The sequence below is a fragment of the Myodes glareolus genome, chromosome 1 (genome assembly GCF_982192425.1).
Source record: "Myodes glareolus chromosome 1, mMyoGla1.1, whole genome shotgun sequence".
Taxonomy (NCBI): Eukaryota; Metazoa; Chordata; class Mammalia; order Rodentia; family Cricetidae; genus Myodes; species Myodes glareolus.
Window position 1 is genome coordinate 57,887,645 of NC_142026.1, and position 13,913 is coordinate 57,901,557.

The following is a 13,913-nucleotide window of genomic DNA, read 5'->3' on the forward strand; positions in this document are numbered from 1 at the left end:
ACTGTATGTAGGAAAGCCATAAAAGCACAAGGGGAATTATTTGGAACAGGAAACAGAACAGTGTGGGGCGTGAGGGGGCACAAGAGAGACATAACCACCTGTAACTCCAGTCCCAAGGAGGCAACGCCGTCCCTCCCCACCACATACACAAACACAACCACATAATTACAATTAAAATCAAGGGCTGAGCTGGGTGGTGGTGGCACACGCCTTGTCTTTAATCCCACTGGGGAGGCAAAGTAGGTGGATCTTTGAGTTCGAAGCCAGCCTGGCCTAAAGAGGGAGTTCCAGAACGTCTAAAGATACACTGATAAACCCTGTCTGGAAAAACCAAACCAAATCAAACAAACAAAGACAAAAAACAAGGGGCTGGAAAGATGGCTCAGCAGCTAAGAACACTCGTTGCTCTTCCAGAGGACCTGGATTCACTGCCCACATTCTCATGGCAGCTCACAGCCATTGGGAACTCCAGTTCCAAAGGCTCAGAGCTCTTCTTCTGACCTCTCAGGACACTGAGCGCATATGCTGCACAGACATGCATGGAGGTAAAACACCCATACACACAAAATAAAAATAAATAAATCCTTTATACAAATCAAAAATAACATATTTTAAAAAATAACAGAATAGAAATAAAGCAAAAAATGACACATGTAATGATGTCATAATGGAACCCATCATTCTGTATACTAACTAAAAAATATTACCTAAGGGGAAACGCCTTCCTCCCCCAAAAGGGTGGCTCACAGACCAACAACAGCAGCATCCTCTGGTGAGAGTGTCAGGAGAGTCTCTTGCTAGGCACAGAGACCAGAAACCTGTCTAGGAAGAAAGGAAGGAAGGAAAGAAGGGAGGAAAAATAAGGTAAAATAAAATAAAGACAAAGAAAAGAAATTCTGGCAAGATGGTTCAGGATCCTGCCACCAAGCAAGCCTGACAACCTGAGTTCAAATCTGAGAACCACATGATGGAAAGAGAGACCTGACCTCTGCACACCACACACACACAACACAAACTCACAAATGTAATTTTAAAAAGAAAGAGAGGAGGGGAGGACACACAGAGAGAGGTGTTGTCACCTGACTGTGGCATCCTATTTCCTCCAGGCGGGTGTGAGAGAGCCCCTTCCTTCCCTCACAGCCCCGACAGAGTCTATCCCTGTCATTAGCAGTCTCCTAGTGGAAGCTCAGCCGGGCTTTGCATTTGTATTCTCACTGATGGTTTCCATATGGCTTCCCAGTGTTCTCTTCCTCCCGTATGTCTGTCTGCTCTTGTCTTCTGCCTGTTTCCTTTTGGGTTGTTTGTTGTTGTTTTGGCACAGAGTTTTGCTATGTATCCCAGGCTAACCCCAAACTCATACTCTTCCTCTTTTTTCAGCTTCCCTCATGTTGGTATTACAGGCATGTGCTCAGCTTGGAGAACAGGTTGTTTTGTTTTGTTTTTTAGTTCCTGTGCGTGTACATGTTGTGTGGTATGCATGTGTGTGTTCAAGAGTATGTACACCTACACGCAGAAGCCAGAGGCTGACGTAGGGTGTCTCCTCCAATCACTTTCCTCCTAACTTTTTTTTTTCTTTCTTCAAGACAGGATCTCACTCTTTAGCCCTGGCTATCCTAGAACTCACTCTGTAGACCAAGCTGAACTCGAACTCACAGAGCTCTGCCTCCTCTGTCTCCCACGTGCTGGGACTAAAGGTGCATCACTTTTCTTTTCTTTTCTTTTCTTTTTTTTCTGAGACAGGGTTTCTCTGTGTAGCTTTGGAACCTGTCCTGGCACTCACTCTGTAGACCAGGCTGGCCTCGAACTCACAGAGATCCGCCTGCCTCTGCCTCGCAAGTGCTAGGATTAAAGGCGTGTGCCACCACCACCTGGTTTAAAGATGCATCAATATACCCAGTCTCCACCTAACTTTTTTACAAAGTTCTCTTTCTTCCATCCCCAAGATTTAATTATTTTTATGTGTATATGCCTGCCTGAGCTCATGTGCACCACTTGTGTGCAGGAGTCCAAGAAGGCCTGAGGAGGACATCAGATCCTCAAGAATTGGAGTGACAGACAGCGTGAGCCACCATGCGGGTGCTGGGAACCCAGCCCAGGTCTTCTGCAAGAGCAGTACATGCTCTTAACTAACCACTGAGCCACCTAATTTTTTGATACAGGGGTCTCTCTCTGAGCCTGGAACTCTCCAATCTGGCCAGGCTGACTGCCCGGCAAGCTTCTGGGATCCTCCTGTCTCTGCCTCCCCAGTACTGAGGTTACAGGTATGTGCCGCTGTGCCAGGCTCTGTAGGTGAGTGTGGGGTTCCTAAGTTGTTCTCACACTTGCAGAGCAGGTGCCTTGTCCACTGAGCCATCTCCCCAGACCCTGGATCAGTTTTGAGAGGTGAAGGCAGGGGTACAACCAGCTGTGAGGCCACTTGCTTGTATTCTCAGCACTTAGAGGCTAGGGCAGCAGATATATGAGCTCAAGGCTCAAGGTTAGTCCAGGCTACACTGTTTCGAAAAAAGAAGAAAAAAAAAGTAAAAAAAGGAAAAACCTTTGTACAACTTCAGTACAGATACAATTTTTCTTTTTCCAGTCCACAGTTGGATCCAGTGGTGGCACAGACCCATAATCCCAACACTCAGAAGGTTGAGGTAAAATGATTACCCATAAAGTCAAGGCTAGCCTGGGGTATAGGGTGCGTTCCAGGTAAATCTGGGCTACAGAATGAGACAAAAAAGAAAAAAGAAAAAGAAAAGAAAACAAAAGACAAAGCCCAGAAGACATGACACTCACCTTTAACCCCAGCATTTGGGAAGAAGAAGCAGGCAAATCTCTGTGAGTTCAAGATCAGCCTGGTCTACACAGTGAGTTCTAGGACAACCAAGGCTACACATCCAGACCCTGTCTCAATTAAATTAAAACAAATCCACAGCACTCCTCAGTGGGTTGACTCTGTGGCTGTGCTTGTCCACATGCAGAGCTGACTATACTGTCCCGGAGAGGACAGAGACACAACAGCTCCATCATTTGGGAAAGTTCTGATGAACATCACCAAGCAGACCCTCCAGACACAGGTGTGACCTGTGACCCCATGACATCATAGTCCTTCTCCTGAGTATGCATGTGTGAGTCTGAGTTCTCTCCCAAGCCCAGGAGACAGGAACACAGGTGTGAGAGAATGCCCCCTCCCCCCAAATGGGTCGAGAACCGAAGCACAGAAGCACAAAGACCTTCAAGAATCAAGGGGGCGGGGGCTGGAGAGATGGCTCAGGGGTTAAGAGCATTGCCTGCTCTTCCAAAGGTCCTGAGTTCAATTCCCAGCAACCATCTGTAATGGTGGCTCACAACCATCTGTAATGGGGTCTGGTGCCCTCTTCTGGCCTGCAGGCATACACACAGACAGAATATTGTATACATAATAAATAAATATTTAAAAAAATAAAAGAATCAAGGGGATCTTTAGGGAGGGACAAATCCAGGAGGCGGTTGTTGGGCAGGGAGGGGAGACTCTTGGGTGGAGCTGCCCAAAAGCTGTGCAGGGAACTCCAGGCATGCAGCTCTTTTTTTTTTTTTAATGTACATTGGTGTTTTGCCTACATTTATTTCTGTATGAAGGTGTCAAATCAGTTTGAGCTGGATTACAGACAGTTGTGAGTTGCCATTTGGGTGCTGGGGATTGAACTCCAGGGTTTCTGAAAAAGCAGCCAGTGCTCTTAACTGCTGAGCAATCTCTCCAGTCTGGCATGCAGCATTTATGAGTCCTCATCCATGCTGGGGTGGGCTTTTCTGTAACGCAGCTTCAAGGGGGTTTCCCTTGGAATCTCGTGACTCCCAGACAACTCTGGTTCCCCAAGCTGGACTTGGATGGGCTCCTTCATTGGTCTGTCATTGCTCCCTCTGTCTGGGTTGAACAGGAACAGACTCCTCATGAAGCCACACAACAGGCACAAGCTGGAGTAGTGGGGGAAACTTGCCCACCCCAAGAGTGAGCGCCCTAAATTCTACATCTTATGCCATTCATTTCTCTCACCCCACTCCCAGCCCTTGGATGATTTTCAGTTTGACAGAGAAGCATGTGTTTAAATTACACTTATTTTTATTAAATTACATTATTTATTGTGGACGTGGAATATCAAAGGACAAATTGCAGGAGTTGGTTCTCCCCTTCCACCATGTGGGTTCTGGGTTTTGAACTTGAGTTGCCAGGCTTCGCGGCAAGCGCTTGCACCAACTTGAGCTGCTCGCCAACCTGAAAGCTGTAATATTTAGCTTCCGGCTGCATCCCTGGGTAGGGATTGTTCCTGGAGAAAGCACTAATGGTACTTCCACTTCCGGTCTGCTCAGCATCCACACAGAAAAGAGACCTAGAGGAGCAGGGAGATCCAGGCACACGGGTGGGAAGCTGTCGGTGTGTGGGGACTGCCCACCCTTTTCACGAGTGAGTGCGAAAGTGCGCCCATGGGATGAGGTGGGAGGGTACCAGCTGGTGGTTGCAGCAGCAGACTCTAAAAAGTCTCCCACACGGAGGACAGGTGTGGGCCTTACGGGAACGCGGAGCTGGAGGCGACCTAAATGCCCATCTCTGGGCGAGTGGGTAAGCACAGCCGCTGTGGGCGCACTGCCGCAGTTACAGACAGGGAACTGGTTGTCCGCAGCTGTGTGGGGAGATCTCAGAAATGAAGCGTTAAGTGTTAATTTTTTTTTCAAAGTTAGTAGATTTATAGCACAATCTCATTTGTGTAAATTGGAAACGCAGAGACACACAAAGTCACAAATTAAAACGGTGCCTCTTGGCAGTTGTATATCAGGGCCCGCTGAAGGGGGTGTCTGGGAGGTGGATGGGTAGGGGTGGGGATGGGAGAGGAGGAGAGTCTTTTATGGGTCAATTGTGATTCTGTGTTGTGATCTGAAAAGTATGATTAATGACCTCGGGCACTGAGGGCTAAGGAAAAAGGAAGAAATAAAAACTGCAGACACATCGCAGCAATTGCTTTCTGGTTATGCGGATCCGATGACTCCAGAGGTGACGGGCGACATCAGGGTACCAGACCCTTCCCCAGCCTTTCCTAGGAATTGCCCTTGTCCCCAGCAAATGAGGACCTTCTTCCCTGTTTCATATTACCCAGCAGTCAGAAAGGAGACACCTTAACTGCTGAGGCTTTGTGTGTGTGTGTGTGTGTGTGTGTGTGTGTCTTCTTCAGTCACTCTTCATCTTGTTTTTTGGTCTCTCACTGAACTGGGACCTTACCAGTTGGTTAGACAGGCTAGCTAGCTAGCCCCAGGGAGCCTTCTGCTGTCTCCCCCAGCGAAGCAACTGCAGGTGTGAAATATGGTACTGGTTTTTAGTATGTGTCCTGGAGATCAAACTCAGGTCCTGCAGCTTGTGAGACAGCAGTTTTCCTAAGCAAGCCGTTCCCTCAGCCCACCTCTGTTACGTTGGTTCTGGAGATGGTCTTGCTGTCCAGCTAGTCTCTTCCTCCCATCTCCTGCATGCTGGGAGTAGGAGCTCCTGACAGCACACCCAGCTCCAGCTCTGTCCAGGCTCTTGCCCCATCTCTCAGCAGCAGGCACAGCGGGGGTGAAACAGAGAATTCTGTACACACACTGGCCTGTTACTGACCACTAGAGGGACCCCCAAAGAAGTCATCAGAAAAGTGGGGCAACCATTATCTGGATCAGGGTTCTTCTGAGAGGCGGAATCCTTGGACACACAGTCACGTACCCCTCAACAGCACGCAGCCAGTCATGGACCACCATGCCCAGTCAGAGAGTGTAGAGGGGTTTTATTGTTGTTGTTTAAAGATTTATTTATTTTTATTTTATGTGTACTGGTGTTTGTCTGCATGTATGCATTTATCATGTTTGTGCCTGGTGCCCGCAGAGACAGAAGAGGGCATAAGAGACCCTGGAGCTGAAATTATGGACATTTGTGAGCTGTCGCGCGGATAACCCATGTGTTGTAGAAAACAGCTGATAGTCTAATGAAAAACGGAACAGCCAATAGCAAGACAGGAGAAAGGATAGGCGGGGCTGGCAGGCAGAGAGAATCTATAGAAGGAGAAATCTGGGAGAGAAAGTTGTCAGAAAAGAAGGAGGACATCAAGGGTCAGCCACCCCGCTATACAGCAAGCCATGGAGTAAGAGTAAGGTTTACAGAAGTAAGAGAATGGAAAAAATCTCAGAGGTAAAAGGTAGACAGGATAATTTAAGGAAAGTTGGCTAGAAACAAGCCAAGCTAAGGCCAGACATTTATAACTAAGAATAAGTTTCCAAATGTGATCTATTTGGGAGTTGGGTGGTGGGCCCCCCAAAAGATCAAAAACAACAACACCTAGGTCCTCGATGAGACCAGTAAGGAATGTGGATTTCTTTTCCTTTTTTATTTTTGTTTTTTTGAGACAGGGTTTCTCTGTGTAGCTCAGGCTGTCCTGGAACTCGCTCTATAGACCAGGCTAGCTTCAGACTCACAGAGATCCGCCTACCTCTGCCTCAAAGTGCAGGGATTAAAGGTGTGTGCCACCACCATGGCCTGGCCAGGAATGTGGTTTTCTTACAGTCAAGAGTGCTCAGCTCCAAATTTCCTCCTATCAACGCCCTCGTTCTTCAGGAGGCTCCTTCTTCCTCATACAGCCCACTGACTCACAGGCCTGCCTCTTCCCCAAACACCCTCAAGTACCCAGAAAGGAATCCTTTCCAGCTACCTCCCGAGCATGACGACACCCAAAAAATAATCCTCACAATCGCAACAGCAATTACTCACTCACAGGAATCTTAATGAGACATCCTTCCCAGTCAGGGAGCCTGTTCCGCACCCGCCCACCTCTCGTTCCCACTGTGACCTCGAGCCTTCTGCCCATTCCCACTACTGCCCCCCATCTCCAGTGTAGATCTAATTTGGGGAGCCCTGCCCTTCGATGTTCTGAAAGAGATGGTTTTGCAGGCTCCCGACACTGGATTCTGTTTCTCTTTCCTTCCTGGAACAACATCACACGCCTGACCACACCCACACCTGCTCACCTACCTGGCCCAGGAATTGGCTCCATCGGTTGACTATGCCTCTGAAGAGTATATTTTGGTGTCCCTTTACCTTTTTTTCACTTTTTTTTTCTGCTAAAAAGCAGAGCCATGAAGCTCGGGGGACACTTGGAACTTGAGAATGGCTACACTATTGCTGCTGGGTCTGGTGACCATGATGCTGGGCTTGGCCACAGCTGGTCCTGTCCTTTCTTCCAAGCCCACTCCACCCAGAACAGGCTGTCGCATTGGCATTTCCCAGTCTTTGTCACTACAGGAGCTAGAAGTCTCCAAGAAAGGCAAGGATGCTTTGGTGCGTTGCTGTTACCATAATGGACTACCCTCCATCTTTCCTACTGGGATGAAGACGGCAGCCTGGCACTGTGGGCTAACCTCTGACCTTCTGCTACCGGCTAGGATTGAGTCTCCAAGCTATGACCTGTCTATCCTTCCCGTCATTAAATCACCTCAAACCCTCCCACCAGGCCAAGAGTCACTCTTGCTGCTGAGAACTGGGCCCTGTCTCTCTGTATGGGCTAACCTGTGCCTTTCTCTTCAGGAGGAACGGCTGCTCTGGAAGGCTGCTGCTGTCCAGAGCAGCACCAGTCCCTTTCCCAGCAGTCAGAAACTGGAAGCCAGGTGAGGGTCACCCCCTTGCCCTATCGCTTCCGTCCTAAAGCAGCTCCTTTGCCCGTCCCAGAACCCCATGTCCCTCAAGTGCCTCTGCCCTCCCATGCTTATCAGCTCCTTCAGCCCAATCTCTTTTGGGGGCAGGGGGACAGAGGGGTCTCACTATGTAGCCCAGGCTGGCCTCAGTCATGAGGTCCTGGAGACCCTCAGCCTCAGCCTCCTGACTATGCTGGGATCATAGACACATGGCACCATACCTGACTCATATTTCTCTCCCTTCCTCGCCCAGCCTGTCTGGCACCCATGCCCTGTTCTGTTCCCTGCTTCTCCTCCACCTCCCCTACCTCGCTATTCTGTCCTCTTCTCCCTGCTCTGTTAAAGCTCTGTGAACCCGGAGTCCTGTTTGCCTTTCACCAGTCTCCTCCCTTCCTTTTCCCCTCACCTGGACCTTCCTCATCTCTGTTTCTCCTCAAACACTCCTGATCTCTGGATCCCTCTTGTCCACATCTGTCTCCACCAAGTGTCCTGCAACACCTTCCCCCTATGTTGTATTCCCTACACAACCCGACTTACCTCTGCCTTTTGGGGTTTGGGACAGGTGTGTATGTGGTTATAGGGACTCAATTCAGGTCTCACATAGGCTAGGTAAGTCCTCTACCACTGAGCCACACCCTAGCCCCTCACTCCAGGATTCTAGGCAGGGACTCTACCACACAGTCATGCCCCCCACCTCCTTACTGGGTATTCTAGGCAGGGGCTGTACCACTGAGCCATGCCCCAGCCCCTCACTGGGAGATTCTAGGCAGGGGCTCTACCACTGAGCCAAACCCCCAGCCCCTCACTGGGAGATTCTAGATAGGGGCTCTACCACTGAGCCACATCCCCACGTCACCTTGGAAGATTCTGGTCAAGCACTCTGAGCCACACCCTCAGCTGGTACCTCAGCTCTCTTACCTGTTTCTTCTGAGTACCTGTTATTTCTCGCCTCTTCTCAGGTCCAGGAGCGCCCCAAAGCCCTGCAGGCTGAGCTGGCCCTGACACTGGAGGTTCTGGAGAACGTGACTGACTCAGCCCTGGGCCCCATCCTGCACCAGCCTCTTCACACACTGTGCCACATCCAGTCCCAGCTGCAGGCCTGTGTGAGTCCTGGGTCCCCGGTTCCTCCACATTGTACCTCCAGCCACGGGGACTTCCCCTGTGTCCCAGCAGCAGGCTCACAGTCCCCTCCTCTGTCCACAGACACAGTCTCAGCCCACAGCAGAGCCCGGGTCCCCGAGTGGCCGCCTCTTCCTCTGGCTGCACAGGCTCCAGGAGGCCCAGGAGAAGGTGAGTCTGGAGAGGGACCTGGATCTGCAGAGCCTGGGAGCCCTGAGCCCCGGCAGTCCCTGAGCCAACCCTGTCCTTTCAGGAGACCCCCGGCTTCCTGGTGGACTCTGTCACTTCCAACTTCTTCCGCCTGCTCATGGGGGACCTGAAGTGTGTGGCCAGGGGAGATCAGTGTGAGTACAGTGGCCCGACACAGCGCATCCAAGATTCTGGACTCCACACTCGGTCCCACCCCTCCCTTAACTTATTTCCTCTCACTTTTTATTTATGAAGCTGCGGTTCAGGCTGGGTTTATTTTTCCTATTTTTATACAATATATGCAAATAAACAGTGAGAAGTTGGACCCTTCTTGTGATCCTTGAGTGTGTGTTCGTGTGTGACTGTGGCATGCAACTGAGTGTGGATGACTGTGTGGTGCAGAGGACACTCGAGATTGCATTTGTGTGTCTGTCTTCTGTGATGTGTATCCAAGGGACCATGTTTCCAAATCAGCAACTAACCAAGGATGTGTCACGTCACTGTGGCCTGTCCATGTTCACACATGTTTACAAACATGCTTATAAGTCTTTCTCTAGTCTGTATGTACCATGTATCTCTTTTAAACGTCTCTGGGACAGATGGGGGGGTCTCTCTCATTCAGGAAGCTGTCATCTTATAATAAGAAATTGGAAAACCTAACACGAGCTGCAGAGTTTGTACAAGGGTGAGAACTTTAGGTTTGATCCCCAGCATCCATGTAAAAAGGAAAAAAAAAGATACAGTCAACTTTGGAAGTGGACACAGGACAAGGATCCCTGGGCCTAGCTATCCACCCAGTCTAACAGTTGGTAAGCTTCAGATTTAGTTGTAGACCTTGGCTCAAAAATAAAGTGAAAAACAATTGAGAAGACACATAACACACATGTCAGGCCTCCATGCACAGGCGCATGTACAAGCAAGTACACACACATTAAAACATGCAGACCAGGGGCTGGAGAGACTGCTCAGCAGTTAGGAGCACTGGCTGCTCTTGCAGAGGACCTGAATTGGAATCCCAGCACCCACATCGTGGCTCACCACCATACATACATAATTCCAATCCGGGGGATATGATGCTCTCTTCTGGCTTCCATGGGCATCAGACATACCCTTAGTGTATATACATATATGCTGGCACTCATGTGTGTGCATAATATAAAAATAATCACATGCTTACAAAAGATAAAAATCAATTCAGAAGACAACTGGTGTTGATCTTCGGCCTCCACATGCACATATAAGCTCATACACATGCAAGCAAAACACAGACACACATACATCTAAAGAAAACCCAATTTGGGGCTGGAGAGATGGCTCAATGAGTTAAGAGTACTGGCTGCTTTTCTAGAGGACCTGGTTTCAGTTCCCAGCGCCCACATGGCAGTTCACAGTTGTCTGTAGTTCCAGTTCCAGGGGATCCAGCACCCTCAAACAGACATGCAGGTAGGCAGGCAAAACACCAATGCACATAAAGTAAAAAAAAGCAAAAAAGAAAAGAAAAAAGAAAACCCAATTCATAAGGCAGAAATAAAAGGGAATTTGTCATCACACACAAGAACATGTGTATTGCCGGGCAGTGATGGCACACACCTTTAATCCCAGCACTTGACAGGCAGAGGCAGGAGGATCTCTGTGAGTTGGAGACCAGCCTGATCTACAGAGCAAGTTCCAGGACAGCCAGGGCTACACAGAGAAACCCTGTCTCAAAAAAAGTAAAAAACAAATGTATTGTGCTCCACAAGATTGTTCAGCACTAACATTGTGGACATGAGCTTGGTAACCAGGAACCACACAGTGGAAGGAAAGAACTTACCCTCCAACTCATCCTCTGACCCCAACAGCCACCTTAGAGTGTGTACATTTTAAAATTACACCTCCTGTGTATGGTGTTCTGGTGTGTCTGTGTGTCTGTGTACCATGTACATGCATTGCCCACAGCGGCCAGAAGAGGGCATCGGATCCCCATAACTGTGGTTACAAAGGATTGTGAGCCACCATGTGGGTGCAGGGAATCAAACCCAGGTCCTCTGGAAGAGAAGACAGTGCTCTTAACCACTGAGCCATCTCTCCAGTCCCCCAAATGTAATTAAATAAATACATAAATAAGAGAACATGTGTATTATTCTGGGTGTAATGGTGGTGCTGTAATCTCAGCCCTGAGAAAGTGGAGGCATGAGAAATCAGCAGTTCACAGTCATCCAAAGCTACACAACCAAGAGAAACCTCTATTCCCGACAATCTGTCCCTAGAAAGATGAATGCCATTAGACGGTGAGGTGGTCAGGGCAACATTCTATTGAACACAGACCTTGCAACTTCATGCTTGCTTATATATGTGTGCTTGTGTGTGTTCATGTGCATGTAGATGTGCTCGTGTGTGAGTGCACCTGAGGGACAAAGGTGCACTCAGGACCTCAGCTGCCATCCCTCAATAACTGTCCACCTAGTTTTGTTTACTTCCTAGTTGTCCTGTGGCTTGTCAATTAGGCTATGCTAGCTGTACAGTGAGCACCACAGACCCTCCCATTTCTGCATCCCTGGCAGTGGATTACAAGTACATGCCTGACTTCCCTCCACTCTGGAGAACTGAACTCGGGTCCTCATACTTGTGGGGCTCGCACTTTACTACCTGAGCCAGCCATCTCTCCAGCCCCAAGAGTGTATCGCTTCTATCATCAAAATATGGAAATACATAAGTTTGAACTCAGCCAGGACTACATAGTGAAACTCAGATAGATGATAGATAGATAGATAGATAGATAGATAGATAGATAGATAGATAGATAGATAGATAGGATAGATAAAGAGCTGGTGGGATGATTCAGTGAGTTAAGGCACTTGTCACTAAGTTTGATGACCTAAATTCAATCCCAGGGACCCACAAGGTGGAAAGGAGAAAACCTAATCATGCAAATTATTCTTTGTCTTCCACATGCACCACATGCACACACAATGAATGACTGAATGGATAATGAATGAATGAGTGTATGTAGTTTAAGAAAGAAAAGCCACAAGTACAGTGGCTCATGCCTATAATCCCAGCACTTTGGAGGTAGAGGCAGAAGGATCATGAATTTAAGGCCACCCTTGGCTACATAAGATCTTTTCCAAAAAGCTGGCATGGTTAGTGGACACCTTTAATTCCAGCACTTTTGAGGCAGAGGCAGGTGGATTTCAGTGAATGAGTTCAAGTCCAATCTGGTCTACCAGGAAATTCTAGGTCAGCCAGGGTACTATAGTGAGACACTGGGGCAGGGGGTAGATGACAAGAGAAGCCAGCTAATATGTTTTAAATATTTGAAACATTGTTATGGGGCTGGAGAGGTAGCTTAATATTTTAGAGTACTGGCTGCTCTCCCAGAGGATCCGGGTTCGAGTCCCAGTGCATCCATGCCAACAGTTCATAACCATCTGTAACTGCAGCTCCTTTTCTGGCCTCCTCTGGCACCAAGCACAGACATTGTACACAGAAAGGCATGTAGGCAAAATACCTATACACATAAAATAAAAAAAAATATATTAATATATTCTGGTGTCATCTGACTCTATTTGGAGTCTAGGGGTTTGTCATAGACCTGTTTTCCTGTGTTTTCCTCTACCTTCCTTTAAAAACTAATGATAGTCTTACATTCTATTCTCAGGGCTGCATGGCTACAAAATGGCTGTGGAAATTGCAAATCTCTTATCTTCATAACCAATAAATTAAGCAAAAAGGAGAAAAACAAATGAAAATTCTTTTCCTTTCTTTCTTTCCTTTTTTTTTTGTATATTGGGGAAGAAAACAATAACTCCAGGCTGACTTCAAACTTACTATGCAGCAAACAATGAAAAACTTCCGATCCTCCTGCCTCAGCCTCCTGAGTGCTGGTTTCATAGACCTGCTCCACCAGGACCATTTCTTTCTTTGTGACCACTTTTATTTTATTTTATTTTTTCAAGATAGGGTTTCTCTGTGTAACAGTCCTGGCTGTCCTGGAACTCTCTGGCCTCTGCCTCCCAAGTGCTAAACTGCAGGCATATGCCACTATGCCTAGCAGCTCATCTATCTTATTCATTGCTAAGGCTCCTACCCTGGGTCAGGCATAAGGTACATGCTCAGTAAAGCTTATCCACTCATGAGTTGCAGGGCAACCACAGCTACATATTGTGAGCCCGCTTCTTATGGGAGTAACCACCTTTCGTTATGCTATACTGACTCACATGTTAGGCAGGATATGTGAGCACAGGGCCCAGCTGGTGGGAGCATGCCATACCTAGGTATCATTGTGAGTGATATGTATATTGGGCCAGTGGGTGAGGGATCCACCTGGCCTGGAATTCTCCGGAGCTGCTGTCCTTGCTGCCTCCCACCCTCTCTGCCCAGACCAGCTTCCTCCCTCTGGCTCTGATTCTATTTCTGTCTTGCTTTCCTCCTCCCCAGGCCTCAGGGGGCCCCTGGCTGGCTTGACGCCTTCTTCATTTTTCCCCAGAATTAGGAACAAGTCTTCATAGCAAGGTATCTGCAAAGACTGAGATGCCCAGAGCTCCTACCATACCCCAAAACACTTTCTCCCCCCAGGCAAGTTCTTAGCCTTTAGTGAGCCCCTCCTCCCTCACCGTCCACTGCTCCCAGCAGCCCCTGCTTCACTTACCTCTGTCTTGCTCACACAGGTAAGCAGAGCTCTACTCCCTTAACAGCAGGCTTTGGAGACTCAAGTTTAGCTGGGGTCACTGAAGCCATTCCCCAGCCTCCAGACACAACTCTGAAGGCAAACTGCCAATTCCACTTTCTTCATGGGAAGCAGACCAGGGTGGAGCTCTCTGACAAGAGACTTCCCTTTCTTCTGGTTCTACCTTCTGTCTGTAAAATAGGACCATGGATATCTATCCTCCACAATTTGGGCAGCCAGGAGGGGCAGTAACTGCCCAGCTGAAAGGGCTTAAAGTTGAGGGTGGGTCAGA

At 48.4% G+C, this 13,913-nt stretch overlaps 1 protein-coding gene across 1 annotated transcript; it reads left to right on the forward strand.

The window, feature by feature from the left end:
- The first annotated feature begins 7,174 nt into the window (after positions 1 to 7,174).
- LOC125404933 (interferon lambda-2-like) lies at positions 7,175 to 9,298 on the forward strand. The gene is made up of 6 exons (XM_087910040.1): positions 7,175 to 7,312; positions 7,559 to 7,638; positions 8,319 to 8,370; positions 8,598 to 8,768; positions 8,869 to 8,955; positions 9,038 to 9,298. The coding sequence occupies exons 1-6, from the start codon at positions 7,175 to 7,177 to the stop codon at positions 9,224 to 9,226; spliced, it is 717 nt and encodes a 238-aa protein (XP_087766166.1). The 3' UTR covers positions 9,227 to 9,298.
- The last annotated feature ends 4,615 nt before the right edge of the window (positions 9,299 to 13,913 follow it).